Here is a 21,607-nt window from a genome sequence, read left to right as displayed (position 1 = left end):
GTAAAATCCATACTGACGACATTGCTATATATGGACTCATGCGAAACCTATTGGTTGGAATAGTTAGTATACCATGTAATCCACTAGTCGGCAGCCGGTAAAAGGGGAATTTACTTGGGAGAGTTCGCGTACGAGCGAGATCGAGAGCGGGATGGTTTCGGTTTGGGTTTCGTTTTGTCCTGTGGCGAACCGACCACACCAGACGTAGGGAGAGGTGCACTGACATCTGTATCAGATGTTGCTCCAGATGAAGCTTTACTATGTGCAATGCTTGGATCGGGTGTATGGTGGCTATACAAAACGAGAGATGCAAGTCAGGATGTAGTGTGGTGCATGAGAACTTAAAAGAGTCACAAACATGAGAGACTCGACACTCATCCTGCGGCTGTGAGTATCATCTTTTACGGTGAGCTGAGCTGTATCTTTTGAAGGAGTACTAGGAGGTGGTAAGGTGGTCATCTTCCGCACAAGGAGGAAGGGAGGGCTGATGATGCTTGAGCGCGCTTTTGGAAAAGCTAGTGGTCTTATATAGTTGTGACGCTGGTACGACGAAGTCGAAATCATTGTCCTGCATGTATGACAGCCAGAGGCTATGTAATATCGTTGTTGATGCCCATATAGGTGGCCAGTAAACAAGCGTCATCCCTTTATAGACAAGAGAGGCATTGTGCTGCGTGGGTCGCACGACGCCCGACTTGCCTAATCCGGCGACAAGACCGAATGCACACCGCAACAGGTGGCGGCCGTCCAAGGTAACTGCAGCTCCTGATATCTGTGGTCTTTGTCTTTGCATTTTCGTGCATTCGTTCGAAGGGCAACGTAAAAGTGACCGAGAGGTTCGTAAAGTTTGGCGACAAAGCTATGAATGATCATGCGGCGCCAGGACGTACTACGGGTGGACAACGCTACAATTTGTTCGCCTGCATTATTGTTCTCAGTTGTTCTAAACAGGAGCCGAGTTTGGTTGGGTAATCCGCATACCTGTTTACAGTGGATAAACGCCGCGCAACCGAGACCGGCTGCTGGTTGGCAACCGCTATGTCCCAGTAAGAACCTCGTACAGCCCCTCCTCACCATCCTGGCTCGGCATTCGCCTTCCAAGTCTCTCGCTCCAGAACCTCATGATACCTTCCCATTCCTCTCTCGATCCTGGCATCCCTCCCTTTCCCTTCTTTGCCTCGATTACCGCGACGCTGGAGAACCCCTTTTTGAAGGACGTCATAGCGTCTTTCGGAAGAGCCTCTTCTGATGGTGAAGGGCGATGGAAGACCAAAATTGGGGTTGGACAATGTCGTGACAGCGTTGGGTAAGAGAGTAACGGTCCGGAGATAGAAACTACAGAACCCAAAGTGCCGGGTGGTGGCGAATCAGTAGCGACCGAGAGACTTTTCTTCCATACATCGAGTGCGAATTCGGCGCAGACAGTGCCGCCCTGTGCAAATCCGAATAAATGAATCTGGTTCAATTGCCACCCACATCCTGTCACCGTTGTGGACGATGACGCAGAGCCAGACATGGGTGCAGTGAGATGAGATACGAGATCATGGAGTAATTTGAGCGCTGGAGTTGGATTTTGTTGAGAAGGAGGGACGATGTCTCCGAGGAGGTCGAAAGAAGTGTACCATTGGTACGCTGGGGAGTAAAGATAAGGAATCCTATGAGATAGTGATAAATATCTTAGCTGCCATCATAGAGAGATACTGTGAAGGACTTGCTGCTCTGGAGCACGGAGAGCTAGAGTTGCAGTCTGGGGAAGCTTGAGTGATCGACCAAGGGAAGAAAACGGGGTGTGCGTGTCACCTTGAAAGACCAAAGTCAGTGAGCGGCAAGCCAAGTGATACGGTAATGCATCTCAGTAAGAGGACACACCAAGTCCATGAAGTAATATTAACAGATTCTCATCGGTGCCGTCGTCTGAGGGAGTGTACATGAATGGTACAGAGATACACGTAGCCTTCGGTACTGGCTTCCGACGGGGGTTCGGGACTGACGACGAGGCAGTCTGGCGTACGTGGATGTTAGAAGTCATGATCTATAACAGGAGCTCATTAATGGTAAGGATTAGAAGGAACCAGAAACATTTTTGCTACACGTACCAGCAAGAAACACCCCGAGTGGCCTAATTGCAGAGATGGTTCTCCGCAATGGCGAAGTGCCACAGCTAAATCTTATCTTGTCCTTCCCTTAGCGGACCGATCCGCTCCGGTCTGTTGCGTCGCAACAAGTGGATTTGCCTCCGTCGTCGCGGCCTCGTCTGCAATCTTTCTCGCTCTGCCCACCGCTTCGTGTTTGAGCAGTAGTCTACGGCTTGTATTGTCTCCCTAGTCGCCGTAAGTCAGTGTAACTGTCAAACCATGCCTCTTTACTCCACCCGGTTTCTTGTGGGCGGATACGGTGCACCGTTCAAGTTGTTCAGTTGTTTCTTTATTTGGCCGCCGCCGCTGTGCGTACAAGACCGCCTACTGACCTAATGCGTAACCCTGGAAAGCACATCAGACCTGTCATATGTGTCAAACGCGACAGATCATGGACCTTTGGATGGCGACGACTTTGTTCAATTTCTAGCCTTCAAGACTTGTTGCGTCTAAGAGCGCGACGGCCTTTGTTCTCCTCGGACAGACTTACAAACTCTCACGAGCTTCTATCTCGAACTTAGTACCCAGGAACTAGCTGCACCAGCCTCGAACCAAACCTTCTGCTTTATAACTCAGATAATCACGAAGAGTCTTCAGTTTTTGAGGGACCACGACACCTCCGAGGAAATGTGGGAGTCAGTTCCACATCTCTCTATCTTGTCATCTAACCGAGCCAGAAATGCCGCACTGCACGTCAAATTGGCGACCTACACTTCACCATTGTCGTCGACCGATACGAAGTGCACGCCCATCGAAATATTCCTCAGCCAAATATGCTCGAACCATCGGCCTATTCCACTCAGGAGGAATTACAGTAGGCAAGGGTGGCACCGAATTTCGAATACGATCCTCATCTATTAGTCTCTGCTACAGACCAATCATACCTCGCTCTGGGAATACGCTCTTCCGTCACACTAGTAAGCAATTCCTCTGCGCTTTACAACTATACATTCTCTGCCGCTCTCACTCTTCGCTCTTCTCGACTCAGTTCTCCGCCCACCGGCCTCGCCTCATCTCCCGTCATACTAAAGGACCTGTTCCATAATAACTAGCCCCGCCGCACGACGGTATAATAAGGGTTGTCCACTAGTGTAAGATACTCCACGGGTCCTGACTCCTTGGTCCTCACCTGCGTCTACGCGATCGAACATGGCATCGATATCTCACAAGCGTATTGAGAACAGGGAAGATTCCAATGAGAAATATGAGTCAGGGTTGTCCATCAAGCGCATGCGACGGGGGTCTGGCGATGGAGGAGTGAATGCAGTCGTGCAGAAGCTGAAGGCGGAGAGGGATTTTAACAGCGCCGACGCTCGAAGGCGCTGGTGTGGAGAGGGTGTTATTCTCTATGATGTACGCCATGAACTTGAGTGCTCAGAAGGGAGCAAGCTCGTACTGATGCAGTTTAGTAGGTGTCTACTATATATTTTTGCCTTGTTTACCTCTGTTCACATCCTCGCCTCCTGTTTCGAAGCATGCCTCCGGTTTGCGCGTTGGACTCGCAACTTTAGGCACGCTGTGTGAATACGTGAATCTTCGAGCTTTTCGCTGCCATACCAGCAGTTTCAAGCTTGAAGATGTGCCAAGGCTCCAGGCGTCCCGATTCTACTTTGATTCTACTAGACGTGGTGAAAGTTGGATGAAAGTGCGAAACCCGTGTTCTTCCTATGTGCGGCCCTGTAGAGTGCATAAAACACTGAGCTGGGATGCATGGGATTTTCGAGAAATAATGACGACGATGAAATCAAGGAAAAGGTTCGCTATTTCTTAGCTTCGTACGGCGTCTGTGACGGTGACCAAGCTGTCGGTCTGCGGGCCGCCCCGGATGAGGGCCCTGCTTTGCATCCGTGAATGGCAATTTCCAACAACTTTCCAATGTGGCTCTCTTCTGCTCTTCTTGCCTTCGGCGATGCTACTTCGAATTTATTTCCACCATCTTTGCCCGTAATTCTCATACAATGAGTGAGTGTTGGGACTCCTGCCCCGCCACTCGCAGCCGCGTCCGGTGATCTCACCACTGGAGCTCTATTGCCACTGGTGGCAGGACATTGTGGATGAATTAGGCAGTGGGTCGCTGTTTTACCGTCCTAATTGCACAACGCCCATACTTGCCATAATAGTCAACATACAACACGTCTTCCTCGCAACGGTTTTGAATTGACGTTGCAGAGAGCCCAGGGCGTTGACGACCACATTGTTGAGAATGCGGTCGTCCGTACGTGCGTTCGTGACGACCAGATCTACGTTGCTCAGGATTTCTTCGTTTAAGGCCAAGATCCAACCAAGAGTACGCCTCATACTTTCTCCCCGAACACTGTTTGCTCAAATGAATACACACAAACCCTACGATACATCCACGTCATACGGTGATTACCCACACTCGGCGGTCTCTCCCTACTACAACGTTCAACACAGTAGCAGCGCACGCCCCGAATCAGTCGATAATTCTACCCCTGTCGCGGTAGCCAGGTACGTGAATGCCGGTGTGTTGGGGAATAGTTCATTGCTGAGCTGAGCCTTGACTGTTGCCCTATGTGCTTTGTGCAGCCAACACCATATCCCATCGCTGAATCTCGAGGCTCCGCGAAGGCCGGACGATGATTCTCAACACCAATATCTTTCCCCGTCTATCCCTATCGATTCCCAATTCACCAGAAGAGCTTCCACGTCTGCAATCTATGGACAGTCCTCTACGCGCACTACTCCAACCTCTGGCCCATACGTCCGCCCCAGTCGTCCTACTCCATTTTCTACGTATGTGCGTCTCCCTTGCACACGGTCCCAGGTCTTTTGCTGATAGAGCTTCGAAGAAATGCCCTTGGCCACAAGCGATCAGCGTCGGATAGCCATTTCCAACCGCCCCGGTTAGGGAGTCGACATCAGAAATCGGCATCAGCAGGTAAACAACCTGACCTGACGCCTTTTGGCAGGTATGTTGGCCATCGTCCTTTGATTTTGCTACACTTTGACTCACTTAATAGAATCGTAGCGCTCCACCCATACCTTTTCACTCTTATGATGAGGGACGCCAGGAACCACAATGGAGTACGCAGTATACGACCAGGTATGTCCTACCGTCCTTCCATTCATCCATATCAGATGAGTGCGGCAGCTCATAACATGTCCTCGTTATATCACAGCTCTTCCGTCGATACTTCAGCGGAGACGTCTTCGAGAAATGCTTCGTACGATACGACACCGGTACCTTCTGCTAGTCCTTTTTCTGCCACTGCGCCTCAATCGTTTGACGGTCCATCGAGGGGGCATCCGACATGGTCAAACCCTGAACAAGTCGTTTTCAACTCCGATCATGTCGATTCCCTGCCCGCTCCATATTCACCGTCGGTTCCCACAATACACTCGTCGACGGCCTTGTTTACGAACTACGCACAACCCTCGGTACCTCCTACTTCTTCTGCGCTACAATCGCTCACCTCGGCTACGTTACATCCTGATCATGCGATGCACCACACATCAACTGCGACCAACTTCCCCGAAGCCTACACTCCGAGCAGCGAAGGTTATGATGGGTCCCCGGCCGGCTTCCTTTCGACTGCCTCGAGCACGTTGCCCTCTGTTCCGTTCGATGCCACCGCCACAGAGCAAAACACCTCTTCCGCCGAACTCTCGCATTTACATTCGAATACAACATATGCATCGGCGCGGCTGCCGTATCCTACGAACGTCCCTTCTCCTGCCCTAAACCCCCGTACTCTGGATCCTTCCTCGTATGCAACACCGGAACCTGGTCCCTCGTCGTCCGAGCAGCACACCAAAAAGTCTCTTGCGAAGAAGATGGTACCTCATACACAGTCGTCGTCCACACCTGGTGCTTCCGGCTCTTCGGACACTATGGCCTCTAGCCATCACGACTCCCTCGCGGTCGGCGGCACCGCAGTAAAAGCCAAAGGTACAAAGCGTAAACACAGGGAGGACGACGTAGAGATACTTGGCGATAGACAGTCTGAGGCCGGTCCGTCGAAGAAGGCTAAGAGCAGTGGCGCCAATGAGAAGAAGAGGGAGGGTGACAGGGAGTATCAGCAAGAATTTCGCCAGAGGGCTAATGAGAGAAGGGAGGAAATATGGCGACTCGCGGGCATCACGACTGGAACATTGGAGAAGAGACAGGAAAGACGTACGTTCTTGGAACTTACTTTTCCCTTTCTAGTGGACCACGAAACTAAGATCGCTCTCTTCTCCGCTTTCAGTTCTTAAGTTTGTTAGGCTTTGCTCAGAGGGGCAGTGCCACCCGGAAGTGCTTCTTGAGCTGGCGCGAATGCACGATATGGAACCTAGATTGCAGGGGGAGATACAGGACTTGGAAGCGGACGTCATTTCACTTAGAAAACAACTCGCCGACGAGAGAGCTGTAGCTCAAAACAGACTCAAGGTACTGGAAAAAGAAGTTTCGCATTGGCGGGAGTATGTCCGTACATTAGCATTATAAACACGGTAGAAATGCCTTGATTTCATGGTCAAATTGTTTTGTCTATTCTCGCGTGGTACGATGTTATGATCCTGCATGCACACGAACTCACATGCCTAACGTCCCTTGGAAGCTCGGGCCTGCAGAACCTTCAAATCTCGTACAGCTCCACTGGGCCCGCCCTGCGTCGCGGTCTGAAAAACCTCTGCTTGTCTCTCCTGCGCTCGGCGCATCCGTACTTCGTCCCAATTTCCATCCATGACCCCATATTCCCATGCCGCAGCGTCCATATCAAAACCACATACGTTTTTCGTGTACGACCAGTATCGCCGGGGTACGGATGTTGCATTCTCCTCTTCAGCTTCCTTTAGTTCTCGATCTACCTCGGCAATAAACGCAGTACGCTCAGCCTTCGTCAAACCCTTTATCCATTCGTCTGCGCGGGGATCTGTACATGATCACGCTTAGATCATCACAACTAAAGAAAATTTCTATAGCAAGACTGACCACCAGGAGGAAAAGAGAATAATTTTCGATAAAGTTCGCGACCAAGCTCACTCGCGAAGTCGCCCTAGCTGAACCATAAGATTGTGGTTGCCGGAGTCAGATTACAATTTGGAAGGACTCACCTGAGGCATCACCAACCCAGAGCTCTCAATGATCTCCTCTGAGTTAGACATTACGGAGGTATGGCAGAAAGAGAGCTTGATACAAAAGCGCAAGCGATGGGTAGGCAGAGGGCTAGCGACGTCGTTCGCGATGATAAGGTCAGTCTGGAATACCGCGGTGGGAGGTGAGCCTTTTCAACTATTCCGTACGCTAAGCAGTACAATAAGGACTGGGTGATACTCATCGTCAAGCAACCACCCGATCCCAGCTCTTTTTGTGTTGGAACGCATTGCTGTGCTATAATGAATGACATCGGAGCGCTGGTACATGGTAAGCATTGACCAACACCGATCACTCCATGAAGTTCCTGAGAGAGTAACTCGAACCACAGAGAAACAGGGGCCCCATATCCGGGGCTACGTACGCACAGCTCGCACAATAGTCAACCCTGCAAAGTGAGCACGCCATAGATGACGAAGGAACCGACGGTGCAAAACAAAAAGCAGACTCGTGGACATCAGAGAAGAGCATGCACGAAGACAGAAGAGGTATTCTCAAAGCGCAGAAGTCCCTGAGCAACGCTACAGACCGCACATCTCCTGCATAGCCTGAGAAGGCCGACGTCGAACAATTAAAGATAGAGATGCCAGCGATCCGACGCATGTGTTCGGTTGATAGAGGTTCTTCTCAGCGGGACGATACTTCATATGAAATGACGGGCATATGACTAGGATTACTCGAAGACGGACAGCAATAGACGACTCGGACGACGTCGAACAATAGGTGAGATGTGCAGGAAATGCCAGGTCGGCCGTTGCCGCAAAGCGTTTCGAAGGATGTTCCTTGCGCCACAGTGTGGCCCCACACGCCATTTCGATGACTTAGCGGAGGAGCTCAAGACGACATGTAGAGAGTCAATTAGCGGGAGTGAAATATGAATATGTAAGCATATAGGCACAAATAAAGAAGATAAGTCATCAAAACTCCAACTAGAAAAAAAAGCGATGTAGACCGGCCGCCAACAGGAAATTTATGGGACTTTGACGGGACTCAATTGTTGGGGTCAAGGTCACTTAGGGTACGTTACGAAAGTATGAAAATCTGAGTGAAATATTTAGCAATCAGTGGGTGTCTCCTGCTCCCCAGGCGTAAAGCACATAGTACGCTCTCCATGATATACGCTCTGCATGAAGTCTGGTGTTGGTATTCACATAACAGGATGAGCCAAAAAGTCACGGTGTATGTCTTGGTCGAGTACTTGGCGTAGAGGCACGAAGAAACAGGTCTCGCAGTGCGATTAGGGGAATAGAGGAAATTACAGGTGTTCGTGGTTGGGGGGACCGACGCGACGCGACGCGTCCTGACGCGTTATCGTCGAACATTCTCACACGTGACCGCTTTTGCCTCAGACCGACTGGCGGTAATCAGAGACCTAGCCCCCTCTGCCTTCGATAATGCTACTTCAAGCTTATTCCCAACTATCTACTTATGCTCAGTCATCTTCATACAATGTGTGGGTCGTTGGGGCTCCTGCCTCTCCATTCGGGGCCGCATCCGCGGAGCTCTAATCTCGCTGGCAGGACCTTGTGGATGAATTTGGCAGTGGGTACTTACACCGTTTGACCTTCCTAATCGTACAATGCCCATACTTACCATAATAGTCGACATACAACATGTCTTCCTTGCGACGGGTTTGAATTGATGTTGTAGAGAGCCCAGAGGGGCGTTGACGACCACATTGTTGAGAATATGGTTGTCCGTACGTGCGTCGGTGACGACCAGATCTACGATGTTGTTGAGTATTTTCTCCTTTAAAACCACGCATTCGTCCAAAGGTACGCCTACTACTTTGCTTCCGAACATTGTTTGCTCAAATGAATACGCCCAACCCCTACGATACATCCTCGTCATTCGCCGGTGGCTACCCACACTCGACCGTCTCACCCTACTACAATATTCCGCGCAACAGCAACGTGCGCCCCGAATCAGCCGAGTGTACCACGTCTGACACGGTACCCAGGTAAGTCAATGCTGGTGAACTGGGAATAGTTCGTTACTGATAGTAACCTCAATGTTATGTGTGTCTTGTGCAGCCAACACCAGTTCCCATCACTGAGCCCTCAAGCGCTTCGAAAGCCGGAGGAAGGCCATCTAGACAAATTTCTTTCCCCATCCATTCCTGTCGATTCCCAGTCCACCAGAAGAGCGTCTACGTCCGCAATCTATGGTCAGGCCTCTACGCGCACTGCTCCGGCCCTTGGTCCACATGCTCACCCCCGTCGACCTGCGTTCTCACTTTCCAAGTACGTGTGTCTTCTTTGAGCACGGTTTCAAGTTCTCTGCTGATACTTCTCCACAGTAACTCCCTCGGGCGCCAGCGCTCGGTGTCGGATACCCATATTCAACCGCCCCGGCTGGTACTCGGACATCAGAAATCGGCATCGACAACTACACAACCTGGTCCGGCATTTTCTGATAGGTATATTCAACATCTGCCGTTGGCCTTGAAGTTTGTTGGGCTTGGCTCATCGAAGACAATATAGTTCTCCTTACTTCACTTTGCACCCTTATGACGAGAGAGGTTCCCTTGGTCAGGGCCAACCTACGTGGAGTACGCAATATGCGACAGGGTGTGTATTTCTCTCTACCCAGTCATTCCTGTTAGATGAATGCGGCAGTTCATACTGTGTTCTCATTATATCACAGCTCTTCGGTCGATACTTCAGCGGAGACATCTTCGAGACTTGCTTCGTACGATGCGACACCGATGTCGTCCGCTAGTCCCTTTTCTGCCCCTGTGCCTCAGTCGTTCGGCGGTCCATCGAGGGAGCGTACGACGCAAACATGGTCAAACTCTGAACAGGGCGACTTCCACTCCGAACACGTCGAGTCCCTGCCCGCTCCGGATTCGTTGTTGTTCCCCGCGACACGCCTCTCGACGGCTCCGGTCACAAACTACGAACAACCCTCAATACCTACTACTTTCCCCGCGCCACAATCGCTCACCCCGGCTATGTTACGGCCTGATCATGCGATTCCCCGGACATTACCTGCGCCTAACTTCCCCGGGGGCTACACTTCTGGGAGCGAAGGTTATGATGGGTCCTCGAGCACGTTTTCCTCTGTTCCGTTCGGTGCCACCGCCACAAAGCATAGCACCATTCTTACCAAGACCTCACGCCCTCTCGATTCAAATACGGCAGATGCATCGACGCGGCCGCCATCTCCCCCTAACCTTCCTGCTCCTACTTCATCCTTTCGTCATATGGATCCTTCTTCGTACGCAACGCCGGATTCCCATCCCTCTTCGTCGAAGCAGCGCGCTAAAAAGCCCCGCTCGACGAAGACTGCGTCTCATGCTCAGTCATTGTGCATGCCTGGCACCTCTGGCGCTGCGGTCCTTGATCATGACGAACCTCATACCGTTGGTGCTGTAGTTAAAACTCCTATATCTAATGGTAAGCGCAAGGCCGACGAGGTCGAAGACCTTGACGAGGGACGATCTGCGGCTGGTCCGTCGAAGAAGGCTAAGAGCGATGCCAAGGAGAGGAAGAGAGAGACTGATAGGGAGTATCAGCAAGGTCGCCGCGGGAAGGCCGATATGCGAAGGGAGAAGATGTGGAAACTCGCAGGTATCATGACTGGCACACTCGAGCAGAAGGATGAATCACGTATGTTGTCTCGGGACAGTTGTTTACCCGCAGATTTCGAAACTGATGTCCACGCATTTTCCATTTGCAGTTCTTCAATACGTCCAGCGATGCTCTGGGGGACAGTGTCACCCAGAAAGAGCTGCTGCGCTCGACATGGCATCCGAAAGGATCAGGGAACTTGAGTCTGAGTCAGCATCCTCAAATCATCAAGCGATGACATGGAGAGGACAACTACAAGAGGCCACGGCGAAGTTGCAAATAAAGAACACACAGATAGAGCAATTGAACAACATCATACGACATCTATCGCGGAATGGTACCATTTAGCTCTCAGGACTCGAAGCGCGCACAAAGAGAGACGTACGATTTGTACGTGAGGCCTACTTATCTTCAACACAGGTAGAACATATTATGTATCTAATGTCCTTTAGAGTTTCGCATATGGAAGATTTTGACGTCCCTAGGAATACCACTTGTTTGTGACCATTCGAAATATCTAGCCTCCCTTTCCTGCTCCTGACGAATGCGCAACTCTGTCATGTTCCCATCCATGACGCCGTATTCCCATGCTAAGGCGTCCGTATTGAAGCCACAAAGCCTGTTCAACAGCGAGGATGTATGCCGCGTGGGATCTGAAGCTGCATCATCCTCTTCTGCCTGCTTCAACTCTCGATCCATCTCGGCCCTGACAGCAGCCTGCTCGTCGCGCGTAAGAGTCTTGATCCACTCGTCACGGCGGTAATCTAACCATGCGGGAATCAGTATCATCCGCATCTGATGCCTATATGGGACGGACATGCCTTTAGAGGAGTAGGAGAACAACCTCCGATAAAGCTCCCGACCAAGTTCACTGACAAATTTCCCCTACGTCTTTTGTTAGTTTCGGTGGATACGACATGAGCGAGACACGCACCTCGAGTGGAGGCAATCCCAAAGCGTCGTTCTCTTCCTTCAAACTAGCCATTGAAAACGAGATGATAATAAAGCAGGGCACTTGACAGTACTGTCAATGGCAAAAAGGAGTCTGAGGTGGCGTCGATCGACAAGGAAGATCGACACAATGATCTTTGCCTACCTAGCTCAGATGTCGAAGACGTAGTCTCTTACTACTAATATAATGTTGACAGTCAGTCTATCGAAGTCATAAGGATAGCAAGAGCACGAACTAGTATTCTATCGAATAAGTCTGCCTACGAGTCAGATAAAGTGTGAGTTACGTGCCTTCGAGGAGCTACAGTAAAGAGATGAGTAGTGAAGACGTCGCCGGAGGGTATCTACTCAACGCAACAATGAGAGGCGAGTCTTTTCTACGTTTTCATACGCAATAGAGTACAATAAGGAGGGGGGTAGCATCGTCTAGCAACCTAGGTCTTTTGTGTTGTGGTGCTGTGCTCGAATTCCTCGCTCGCTTCGTAGTTTCCAGTTGCCATGCGCCGAAACACCCAGAAACGACTGATATTGTTCGACAAAACGCATGGGTATCCTTATAGAAGTAGCTTGAAAGAAATGTACGTTCGTTCGTACAACCTACAGTAATTATAAGCGGAGCACGGCCATAGTCACTGACGCGAGCTGCAAAGACTCCCAGATGATACGAAGACGTGGCCTTCCAAAGGGGTATTGTCAAACGCAGAAAGCCTTCGGGCGCTCGGCAACACGTGCATAGCCTCAAGCAGCGGAAGACGACGTCGAACAATAAGAGCTCGAGGATCGGACCTTTCCGCCAGCTGGTGTTTTGCACATGTCTACAGATCTGTACTCATGAAAGACCTTCTCGACAAGGTCCCTCAAGGGTACCTTGGAAGAAAGATAGTCGTCTAGAAAGACTTACAAACGCATAACTACAAATCCTCACGTGTGCGCTGCCAAACATTCATTTCTGCCAGAGTGACCCATCTGAATCAGTGAATCTGCATCTTTGTGTGGTACAATATCATGAACCTGCATGCACATGAACTCACACACCTAACGTCCCTTGGAAGCTCGGGCTTGCAGGACCTTCAAGTCTCGTACAACTCCACTAGATCCGCTCTGCGTCGCGGTCTGAAAACCCTCTGCTTGTCTCTCCTGCGCTCTGCGCATCCGCACTTCCGCCTAATTACCATCCATGACCCCATACTCCCAGGCCATAGCGTCCTTATCACGGCCACAGACGTTCTTCGTGTACGACCAGTATCGCCGGGGCACGGATGTTCGATTCTCCTCTTCAGCTCGCTTGAACTCTCGATCTACCTCAGCAATAAATGCATCACGCTCAGCTTCCGTCAACCCCTTTATCCATTCGTCCCTCGCAGGATCTAAATCATCAACTCATCAACCAGTCTGATTAAGCCCACGCAAAAACCTTTAGAGGCCCACCTCTTGGAGGGAATGAGAACAACTTCCGATAAAGCTCGCGACCAAGTTCACTGGCAAATGGCCCATAATCACGCTGTAAGCCAAGCACTTCCAGATTGAACCTCCCGAGAGCGGATGACTGACCTTAGGCATCGTCAATCCCGAACTCTCAATGATCTCGGGCGAGTCGGACATTGCAAGGGTATGGGTTGTAGTAGAGCTGAGGTTTCAAGATAGATGCGCAAGAGATATAGAATGATGGTGGGTGCTAACGACATCGTTCGTGATGACAAGATTTAGTTGTTAATGCGACGAGGTTTGACTTTTTCTGCAGTCGCATCACAACAAGGAGGGGAATTGGCCTCATCGTCTAGCAACCGTACGAGCCAAGTGTCTTTTGTGTTGCGATGCCTCTAGGCTCCACACAAAAGGCCTAAAGCTCGAACAGCCGTTCATAGCCTGAGAAGGACGACACCGAACAATTAGAGGCAGAGACCCGGAAAGACATGCGGCGGCGACCCACTGCGTGTTCCGACCGATAGAGGCTCCTCTCGACAAGGTGGCTTGAAGAGAACATAGTCAGGAGCTGAAATACAAAAGAAGTATTGTCAAAGCGCAGAAGACCCGTATTCCGCACAGCTCTACATAGCCGAAGAAGAACGACGTCGAACAATTGGAGGCGCGGGCTCGGACTCTGCGACTCAATGCGCGTGTTCCACCGACGGAAGTCATTCTCAACACGGAATCTTGAAGGAGAGATGATCGATTAATTATGGAGATGGAGCTCCGAGCTCAGCGCTCAGGCTTCGGATTGCTCGAAAATGAACATCAAGAGACAACTCGCACGACGTCGAACAATTGAAGACCTCGAGCGGGAAGCCGGCCGTTGCCGGGAGGAGAGCTCGAGTTCCCGATGCCACAATGTGGATCGTCGTTACTTAGACGTGCCTGCATTATTGACCACGAGCAGTGAGAGATGAACGTGTGAGTATATAGAAGGGATGGATATGCAAGGATGGGTTATAGTGTCAGTTATCATTTCAGACGGATACCGATGCGGAAAGGAAATTTATCGCCGGCCATAGCTGACGCAATGCATAGCCCACGAGTGCCAGTAGAAACAAGCGTTGCGGGAAGCCACGGGTGACAATGTGAGGAGAGAGGCAACAAGGGAAGGTATTGTCAAAAGCATAGAAAACCTTGAGGTCCGCAAAGTATAAGGAACGAGGGACGTCGCACGCAAGTCGAACGTATGCGGGTTTGGAATGATCATGGTTCGCAGCGGGTAATACGCCCACGACTATCCAATGAGTGGGCTGAAGGAAAGAGCGTGATGGAGAATACGCCACTGATAGACTACTCGTCCCTCTGAAGAATCGTAGATTGACGACGAGTTGGATGAGAACAAGGAGCTGACGAGAAAACTTGAAGGAACACTACGTCGGCGATTGCCGGTACATAACTTACTCGTATCAGTGCCACCAGTGTGGCCCAAACACTCAGCGAGCAGGAGAAGGCAGGAAAATAACAGACATTCGTGTATTCGTTACCGACTGTGATGGTCTTCAGCCCGAGTTCATAAGACCTCAAAGCAGAGGAATACACGTTTGTATAACCTCATTCGGTGTCCTTTCATTACATTGATGTAGTGTACACAAACTGTAACAGAGCCTCAACTTGAAAAGATAGCACCCCTACCCCTATCCAGCTTATACAGAGGGTTTATCGGACTCCATAGAGTTATCGCTGGGCTCGATAGTCGACCCCCAAAAGAAATCCTGGATCAGCGCCTCCCATTCCTTTTCGTCGTATGCATCATTATCAGAGTCCTTGCACTCAGCAATGATCTCCGGTATACCCAGCTTTCTCAACCTAGCCAGGGATGCCTCTATGACTTTAAGGATGCCGATTATGTCGCTCTTTGCAGACGATAGAGCATCGCGCTCTTCTGGCGTCAGTTGAGCGAGCCATTCGTTGAGGGCTGGGTCTATGGGGGAAGGGGAAGTGTGTGCGTGAGCCTCAAAGAAGGGAGAGCGTAGAAGACAAACGACGAATAGACGGACCGTTAGGTAGGAATGTACTCTGCTTCACCCACAGGCTCAACTGCCTGCCGATGCCAATCGGACGGTTATTAGAGTCAGTCTCGGTTTTCTGCGATGGCATATTGATTAGCTCTAAGTCGCAACCTTACAGCCTGTGAACGAACACTTACGGTAGACATGTTAGGTTGTGTGCAGGAGTATTCGGTGGACTGATTGTAATGGCTCTACAACACTCAAGTCCCGGACAGCGCATTATATACAGGCCTTGGGCCTTGTCCTTTGTCTGGATGTAAACGTTCCGTGCCATCTTCTACCTTTCGGGTGGCGCGAAGCTTTGTCCTACGCTTGGTCCACGCCAGCGATCAGCAACGCTTTGTCACCCGTACACCCACCGCTTGTGCCTTTCAATGTGCCGTCTGGCGTGTCAGAGGGGTCGTGCCGGCGGTGGGCACATCATTGTCTGTTTCGTCACAAGTTGGCACAAGTTGGGGACAATTGAAAGGTACCAGCGGCAGTCTCCGGGAACAGAAACATTATTGATGTGCCCAGATGGTGTGGAGACACCGTCGGGCGGCTGCAGCGATCACCGTCGACATCCACCCTGCGCGCATGGATAGTCATCCAAGCGCTTTGGCCTTCTTTATAGTACTGTATTAGTGACTCAACTAGCAGTTACCCGTGCTCGCGCACAAATATTGACCGTTCTCTTTGGACATTCGATGATTGATACAACTCGAAGGTCAAGCCAATAAATTCCCGTATAAAGCCTACGACAATGCTATCCTGAACGTGACCCATTTCCTCGCGACGTCGACCCCCACCATCGTTGGGCCAGTGGCACTGTAACTGCACATGTTTCCAATCACTTGGAGTATTACGAAGTATTGGTAGATTCCCATTGCTCTGGTGAGGAGTAGATAGAGCTACTGCCGGTGCATGCCTCGTATCGCGAGAACACAAAAACGAAATACTTACCACAGCATATGTGCCACCTCGCCCACCGAACCTCGCCAGTGTGGCTACCCACAGTGACAATAACGGATACATCAAATCAACATGTACGTAGAGTCTTTTAAATCTCGCTCCCCGTTGATTGGGCCGCAGTCCATATGCCTCTGAGGTAGAGAGAAAAATACCAAGAAAGAGACGGAAAGACGCCACAGTGCCACCATCGCAGAACGACCATAAACGGCAGTTGCCATTTTTAGACCGTGAGACACTGCTCTCCCATTATATATTAGATACCATCACTCGTCAGACTGGGGGCCGACGGTCAATGAATAAACCGCAAACGGAGAAATGCAATGACCGTAGCCTCAATAACGTCCTTGAACAAGGGCGTTCTCCATTCTTAACTGCGCAGGGGCAGCTATCGTCAACGACTGCGCATATGCGACGCGAAGAATAGGAGAAAAATCAACACCTCCAAGTACCGACATATGACATCATACTCGGGTGAACAGCGACGACGCTGCGACGCAACGAACATGGCCAACGGAGACGACAAGGAAAGTGTTGAGACGAAGCACATTCACAACGACCTTTATTGTACGTTCAGATACTTCCTGTCTGTGAAAAGTGTCGAAAAGTGTTGAAGCCGACTAAAGTGCACGCGAAGAAATGAAGGCAGAAATACAGCATCATGATCATCATAGTCGGAGAACAACGAATACAAAACGACCGTAACTTCTGACATTCTTGGGGTTTTTTCGAACCTCCCAACGACTCCGCCACCCCTTCGCGGCACGCCCAGCAGTGAGCTGGACTTCGGTGAAGAATGCACTTAGGGGCTGAGTAGTGCGCAGGTGAAGTCGGAGAGAGCGCTATGGCGATGGACTATTCTTTGGCGAGTTGATCATTCTGTCGGTAGGATACATAGATATAAGGTCAGCTCTGTTCGAATAGGGGCCAAGTTGAACATGGGGAACGTACTGGAACGAGCCCGCATCTTTCGGCGTTTGCGCCTGAGCCTGCGAGACCTCTTTTTCTTCCACTTCTCTCTCATTCTACACCGTCGAAATACACACAAGAGCAATATATAATCAGAACGAGTCAAGATGGCAAAAACTTAGCAAATGTGCGGGGAACTCACATGAAGTAATTCGGTTGAGAGAGATGTACTTGGGGGAACCGGAGCCTGGACGAGCGGTCGGGTAATGAGGCCTGTGGCAACTGTACAGTTGTTCACATAAGCTTATCCCACGAATTTCATCCAAATTTGCTCATGTGGCACGCGACCCCAGCGCGACGTGACTTCGACGCGAACCGCGACTTGACCGAAGAACTCTACGGCGGCGAACAGCGATGGCCAAAAAGGATAAGCAGCGAGAAAAGACGAAACTCGTGCCCATCGCTTTACACACTGAGCTTTCTGAATACACGTCTCTGCTTCGTGCGCTCAGGACTAACGACATCTTGGATGTGGCCTCGCAACTTGCTCGTCCTTACGCTGGGTCTTCTACTAGGGCTTCGACCGTGACTGCACGCGATAGTAGTCTCGCTCCTCGATCTACCGACTTTGCCGATGTAGAGCTTTCCGACGAAGATGTCGGCAGCAGTGCGAGAGTGGCAGAGAGGAATATGGATGAGGGAGAGTCTGAGAAGCCTGACTCAGGATCTGAGTATGAGATGGGTGGCGAGGGCAAGGCGAAGGCGAAGAAAAGTTCGAGCAGGTCAAAGAAGAAGAAAATGGAAAGGGATGAGTGGACGAGGTGGCCGCTTATGGTCGGCGATGTTCATATCCCTGAGTGGGGCTTCGCAGACGAAGTCCTCTTCCTCGCTCGACAATCTATCGCATTTCACCGGTCCGTCTCGAGCGAGCACGCTCATGATCAGCCTGGTGACCCTCTTGAGCCTGTCCGTGATTTGGATGCATCGGAGGGTGAGCAGGAGCCCGACGAAGATGTTGACGACATCGACTCCGAGTCAGAGGATGAGCTTCAGCCTGATGTGGCCCAAACCCTTGAGGCTCTATCCTCGACACATCTTACTCAGATGTTATCTGCCATTGCATCACATATTCCTGCTTCTTCGAAGAGTCTGCAGAGTCGCTTCATGCCCCTTACCTGGCAACACGTCCTGAACATCGTCAGCGTAGAGGGCATTGTTGACCCTCAGTACGTTCTCTCTTACATTATTCACCATAGTACTCCTGACCAAACTGTGCATGTATAATAAAGGGTGATTCAAAACGTTCAAGATCGTCTGGAGAAGATTTACGGTTTGGCTGATCATCCTTGTAAGTTCCTCCGCCCTCGATTCGCCGCCCTTCTCGATATCAATTCGCTGAGCTTGTTTCATATCTGCCAGATGCTCACCGTGCCGCTCTGCTATCAAAGCACTCGAACGAATTCGCGAGTGCGGACGCAGATGCGCTGGGAACTATCCGGCCTTTTGACGACCTTGCCTACCTCTCCTCTCTTCCGGAATACAGACCCTCACGCAAAGGTACGCAATGAGGCATGCCCTTGGCAATATTGCTTCCACATGTGTCGTTGGAAGCTGCTTCTCATGTCTCTTCATGATCATAGGTAGGAAACGGAAGAGACGACGCACGAACAGTCAAGCGGTCAACACTGTTACTGGATCCGTCGAAGGAGACAAGACGGACCAGTCCGAGGTCGGGAGCGATACAGAGATGAAAGGCAAGGGCAAGGCGCGCGCTCAACCGAAGAAGAAACCCAAGATTGGGTCCTGAACGGTATCGCAGCTTTCGCACACTTGTCCTCCACGGTATTTCCTCGCGGTGATATATGATGTATATACTCGTCCGTACGGATCTAAAGAGGTGAGGCTGAACGTTCTGCATTGTGTATTGCGGCTCATTCTTTCCAGGTGTCTATGAGGAGCCAAACAGTCGTTCCCCACCAACGGAAGCAAATTTCGAACACAACTCGGGATGACATCATCACCACAAACTTGGCCGCATCGTCGAGCTGTCCGATTCCGTCTGCCTCATCATTCGCTTGTCAGTATGTAATTTATTACTGGCGCAGATCGCGACCCATGCTCGTCATCGTCACGCTCTTCGACAACCTCAGCCCATTAAATATTCTGGCCTCACCACATTCAACCTCTCAAATGGTCGCGTCCCTCAGACACCATCCCGCCAGCATCAACCAACGTCTACCAAGAATATGTCGCCTCCCCGCATCCTCATCTACATGTTGCGCCGTGACCTCCGACTGGCCGATAATCCCATCCTCCATCACATATCTACGTCCCGCTCGCCACAATACACACACCTTCTGCCACTCTATATCTTCCCCCACAACCAACTCGAGGTCTCTGGGTCATGATAGAGATGAAACTGAAGTTCTAAACAATTGCGGCCGCGTAGATGCAATAGCAGTGGTAATAGGAATGGGAGACAAGCAGAATGGGAGGGCCGAGCGCGAAAAAAGCGAACGCATGCTCCGAGGAGCCAAACAATATATACACACGGGCGCACGGTTCATAACCGATAGTTCCGTCAAATCTCCCTTTCCCGAGGCTCGAAGTCAAGTCGCTGGGTTTTGGAGATGTGGGCCTCATAGGGCGAAGTTCTTGGCCGAGAGCTTATGGGATGTCAAAGAAGGACTGGAAGGCAAGGGGTCGGGGCTTGTTATAAGGGTAGGGAAGGTTGGAGAGGTCGTTAGAGGCTTGATTGATGTGATTATGGAGAATGAAGCAGGTCACGTCGTAGGTGTTTGGATGACGGGTGAGGAGGGTCAAGAAGAACAGAGAGAGGAGAGCGATGTGAAGAAAGTTTGTGAGGGGGTTGGAGTCGAGTTTCAATTGTGGCGGGATGAGAAGTACCTGATTGACGAGTGAGTGCATTTCTCCCACATTCCCCAACTTTCGTATTTGCTGATCGTGTATTTGTAGTCGTGATCTCCCATTTGACAATATCAAAGACCTTCCCGACGTCTTCACCTCCTTCCGCAAATCCGTCGAGCCTCTCAATTCCAGATCACGCCACACTCTGCCCACTCCAAATTCACTTCCACTGCTCCCTCCTTCGTCGTTGATCGCGCCCCAAGCCTATCCCTTCACAATTCCGACTTCTCTCTCCCAACTTATCGAGGCTCTGTACAAACCGCTCATTGCCAAACCCGATCATGCAATGCCCGACCCAACCTCAACTCCACCGCATCCTATAACTTCCGGCCACCCCTTCACAGGCGGTGCCACGACAGGCCACAGTCGCATCAAACATCTCATCACTTCCTCCGCCATGACGAATTACAAGCAGACTCGTAATGGGCTATTAGGCGAAGACTATAGTACCAAGCTTTCAGCCTGGCTGGCACTGGGGTGCATCACTGCGAGGCAGGTACATGAATACCTCGTGAAATTGGAAGAAGGAAGCGATGAGTTGGGCAAGAACGCGAAAGGATGGGGGAAGGGCATCAACGAAGGGACCGGTTGGGTGCGGTTCGAACTACTCTGGAGGGACTACATGCGTCTCTGCGCGCGCAAGTTTAACTCTAGGCTCTTCTCCTTGGGCGGATTCCGCGGCTCAAACAACATCTCTGGTTGGAAATCACCTTCTTCATCCGATCCCGCCGTCCAGGATACTATCCGCCGATTCCTCGAAGGAACGACAGGGATGGGACTCGTCGATGCCTCACAACGCGAACTCGCACTCACAGGCTACACCTCTAACCGTGCACGACAGAACGTGGCGTCCTTCCTTACGCATAAGTCGCATCTCTACATCGATTGGAGGGTCGGAGCGGAATGGTATGAGTGCATGTTGGTCGACTATGATGTTTGTAGTAATTGGGGGAATTGGCAGTACGTGGCGGGCGTGGGGAACGATCCGAGAGCGAACGGCCAGGATGCAGGGGAAGGGAGAGCGTTCAATCCGGTGAAACAAGCGAAGGATTATGATCCGAAGGGCGAGTATATCAAGGCTTGGATACCGGAGTTGAGAGGGTTGAGAGGTGAAGGAGAGGACATACGGAAGGTTTGGCAGCCTTGGCTGTTGAACAAGGAGGAGAGGGAGAGGCTGAATATTGTGGGAAAGGAGTGGGTAGAAAGGCCATTGAGGAGGATTGAGTTTGGACGCGGTGATGGACGAGGGCGTGGCTACGGAAGAGGCCAAGGTCGTGGTCGCAAGGGTGGCAGGGAAAGGCGGCAGGGGGCGCAGGATAAAGTTGACGCAGCGAAAGTGAACCGACAACTTACACCAACAATGAAGCAGATAATAATCCTTTCGCTCACAGTATGGGCCCGCGATTACGGGCTGCTATGTACTTCTTTTAGGTTGCCCATTTTGGGCTCGCTAGACGATTGGTCTCGAGTCTCCTAGGTATTCCTGTCTTTCCGTGTGGGCTACAAGGGACTACAGGTTCACGACATGGAGACCCTATTCACAGCGCCAAAATTCGAGGTGGTCCGCAAGATCGAAAATCCGAATGA

General features: G+C 50.9%; 9 protein-coding genes across 9 annotated transcripts; 4 read left to right on the top strand and 5 right to left on the bottom strand.

The window, feature by feature from the left end:
* Positions 1–1,036: 1,036 nt before the first annotated feature.
* On the bottom strand, positions 1,037–2,029 carry STEHIDRAFT_130706 (uncharacterized protein; the record flags this gene model as incomplete). The annotated part of the gene is made up of 3 exons (XM_007303484.1): positions 1,037–1,655; positions 1,716–1,800; positions 1,870–2,029. The coding sequence occupies 3 exons, from the start codon at positions 2,027–2,029 to the stop codon at positions 1,037–1,039; spliced, it is 864 nt and encodes a 287-aa protein (XP_007303546.1).
* A 2,432-nt stretch (positions 2,030–4,461) lies between these two features.
* On the top strand, positions 4,462–6,350 carry STEHIDRAFT_156252 (uncharacterized protein; the record flags this gene model as incomplete). Its single annotated transcript, XM_007303483.1, has 5 exons — positions 4,462–4,604; positions 4,683–4,889; positions 4,946–5,065; positions 5,125–5,199; positions 5,276–6,350. 5 exons carry the CDS (start codon positions 4,462–4,464, stop codon positions 6,348–6,350), a joined length of 1,620 nt encoding a protein of 539 aa, XP_007303545.1.
* A 327-nt stretch (positions 6,351–6,677) lies between these two features.
* STEHIDRAFT_156251 (uncharacterized protein) lies at positions 6,678–7,241 on the bottom strand (the record flags this gene model as incomplete). The annotated part of the gene is made up of 3 exons (XM_007303482.1): positions 6,678–7,009; positions 7,069–7,132; positions 7,191–7,241. The coding sequence occupies 3 exons, from the start codon at positions 7,239–7,241 to the stop codon at positions 6,678–6,680; spliced, it is 447 nt and encodes a 148-aa protein (XP_007303544.1).
* Positions 7,242–9,044: 1,803 nt separating this feature from the next.
* Positions 9,045–11,150, top strand: STEHIDRAFT_110518 (uncharacterized protein; the record flags this gene model as incomplete). The annotated part of the gene is made up of 6 exons (XM_007303481.1): positions 9,045–9,190; positions 9,264–9,473; positions 9,530–9,649; positions 9,681–9,800; positions 9,877–10,841; positions 10,912–11,150. The coding sequence occupies 6 exons, from the start codon at positions 9,045–9,047 to the stop codon at positions 11,148–11,150; spliced, it is 1,800 nt and encodes a 599-aa protein (XP_007303543.1).
* A 90-nt stretch (positions 11,151–11,240) lies between these two features.
* STEHIDRAFT_168070 (uncharacterized protein) lies at positions 11,241–12,124 on the bottom strand (the record flags this gene model as incomplete). The annotated part of the gene is made up of 4 exons (XM_007303480.1): positions 11,990–12,124; positions 11,899–11,932; positions 11,737–11,826; positions 11,241–11,687 (listed from the first exon to the last, which is right to left on the bottom strand). Exons 3-4 carry the CDS (start codon positions 11,785–11,787, stop codon positions 11,241–11,243), a joined length of 498 nt encoding a protein of 165 aa, XP_007303542.1. The 5' UTR covers positions 11,788–11,826; positions 11,899–11,932; positions 11,990–12,124.
* A 793-nt stretch (positions 12,125–12,917) lies between these two features.
* STEHIDRAFT_110517 (uncharacterized protein) lies at positions 12,918–13,355 on the bottom strand (the record flags this gene model as incomplete). Its single annotated transcript, XM_007303479.1, has 3 exons — positions 12,918–13,120; positions 13,182–13,254; positions 13,305–13,355. 3 exons carry the CDS (start codon positions 13,353–13,355, stop codon positions 12,918–12,920), a joined length of 327 nt encoding a protein of 108 aa, XP_007303541.1.
* Positions 13,356–14,869: 1,514 nt separating this feature from the next.
* Positions 14,870–15,381, bottom strand: STEHIDRAFT_156247 (uncharacterized protein; the record flags this gene model as incomplete). The annotated part of the gene is made up of 3 exons (XM_007303478.1): positions 14,870–15,147; positions 15,224–15,311; positions 15,373–15,381. 3 exons carry the CDS (start codon positions 15,379–15,381, stop codon positions 14,870–14,872), a joined length of 375 nt encoding a protein of 124 aa, XP_007303540.1.
* Positions 15,382–17,506: 2,125 nt separating this feature from the next.
* On the top strand, positions 17,507–18,899 carry STEHIDRAFT_156246 (uncharacterized protein; the record flags this gene model as incomplete). Its single annotated transcript, XM_007303477.1, has 4 exons — positions 17,507–18,318; positions 18,382–18,440; positions 18,512–18,649; positions 18,733–18,899. The coding sequence occupies 4 exons, from the start codon at positions 17,507–17,509 to the stop codon at positions 18,897–18,899; spliced, it is 1,176 nt and encodes a 391-aa protein (XP_007303539.1).
* A 439-nt stretch (positions 18,900–19,338) lies between these two features.
* Positions 19,339–21,497, top strand: STEHIDRAFT_55758 (cryptochrome; the record flags this gene model as incomplete). Its single annotated transcript, XM_007303133.1, has 3 exons — positions 19,339–19,493; positions 19,669–20,010; positions 20,069–21,497. The coding sequence occupies 3 exons, from the start codon at positions 19,339–19,341 to the stop codon at positions 21,495–21,497; spliced, it is 1,926 nt and encodes a 641-aa protein (XP_007303195.1).
* Positions 21,498–21,607: the final 110 nt, after the last annotated feature.

Source organism: Stereum hirsutum, assembly GCF_000264905.1.
Source record: "Stereum hirsutum FP-91666 SS1 unplaced genomic scaffold STEHIscaffold_6, whole genome shotgun sequence".
NCBI classification, from domain to species: Eukaryota; Fungi; Basidiomycota; class Agaricomycetes; order Russulales; family Stereaceae; genus Stereum; species Stereum hirsutum.
The sequence above is the reverse complement of the archived record's forward strand: the minus strand, read 5'-3'. Positions and strand labels throughout refer to the sequence as shown.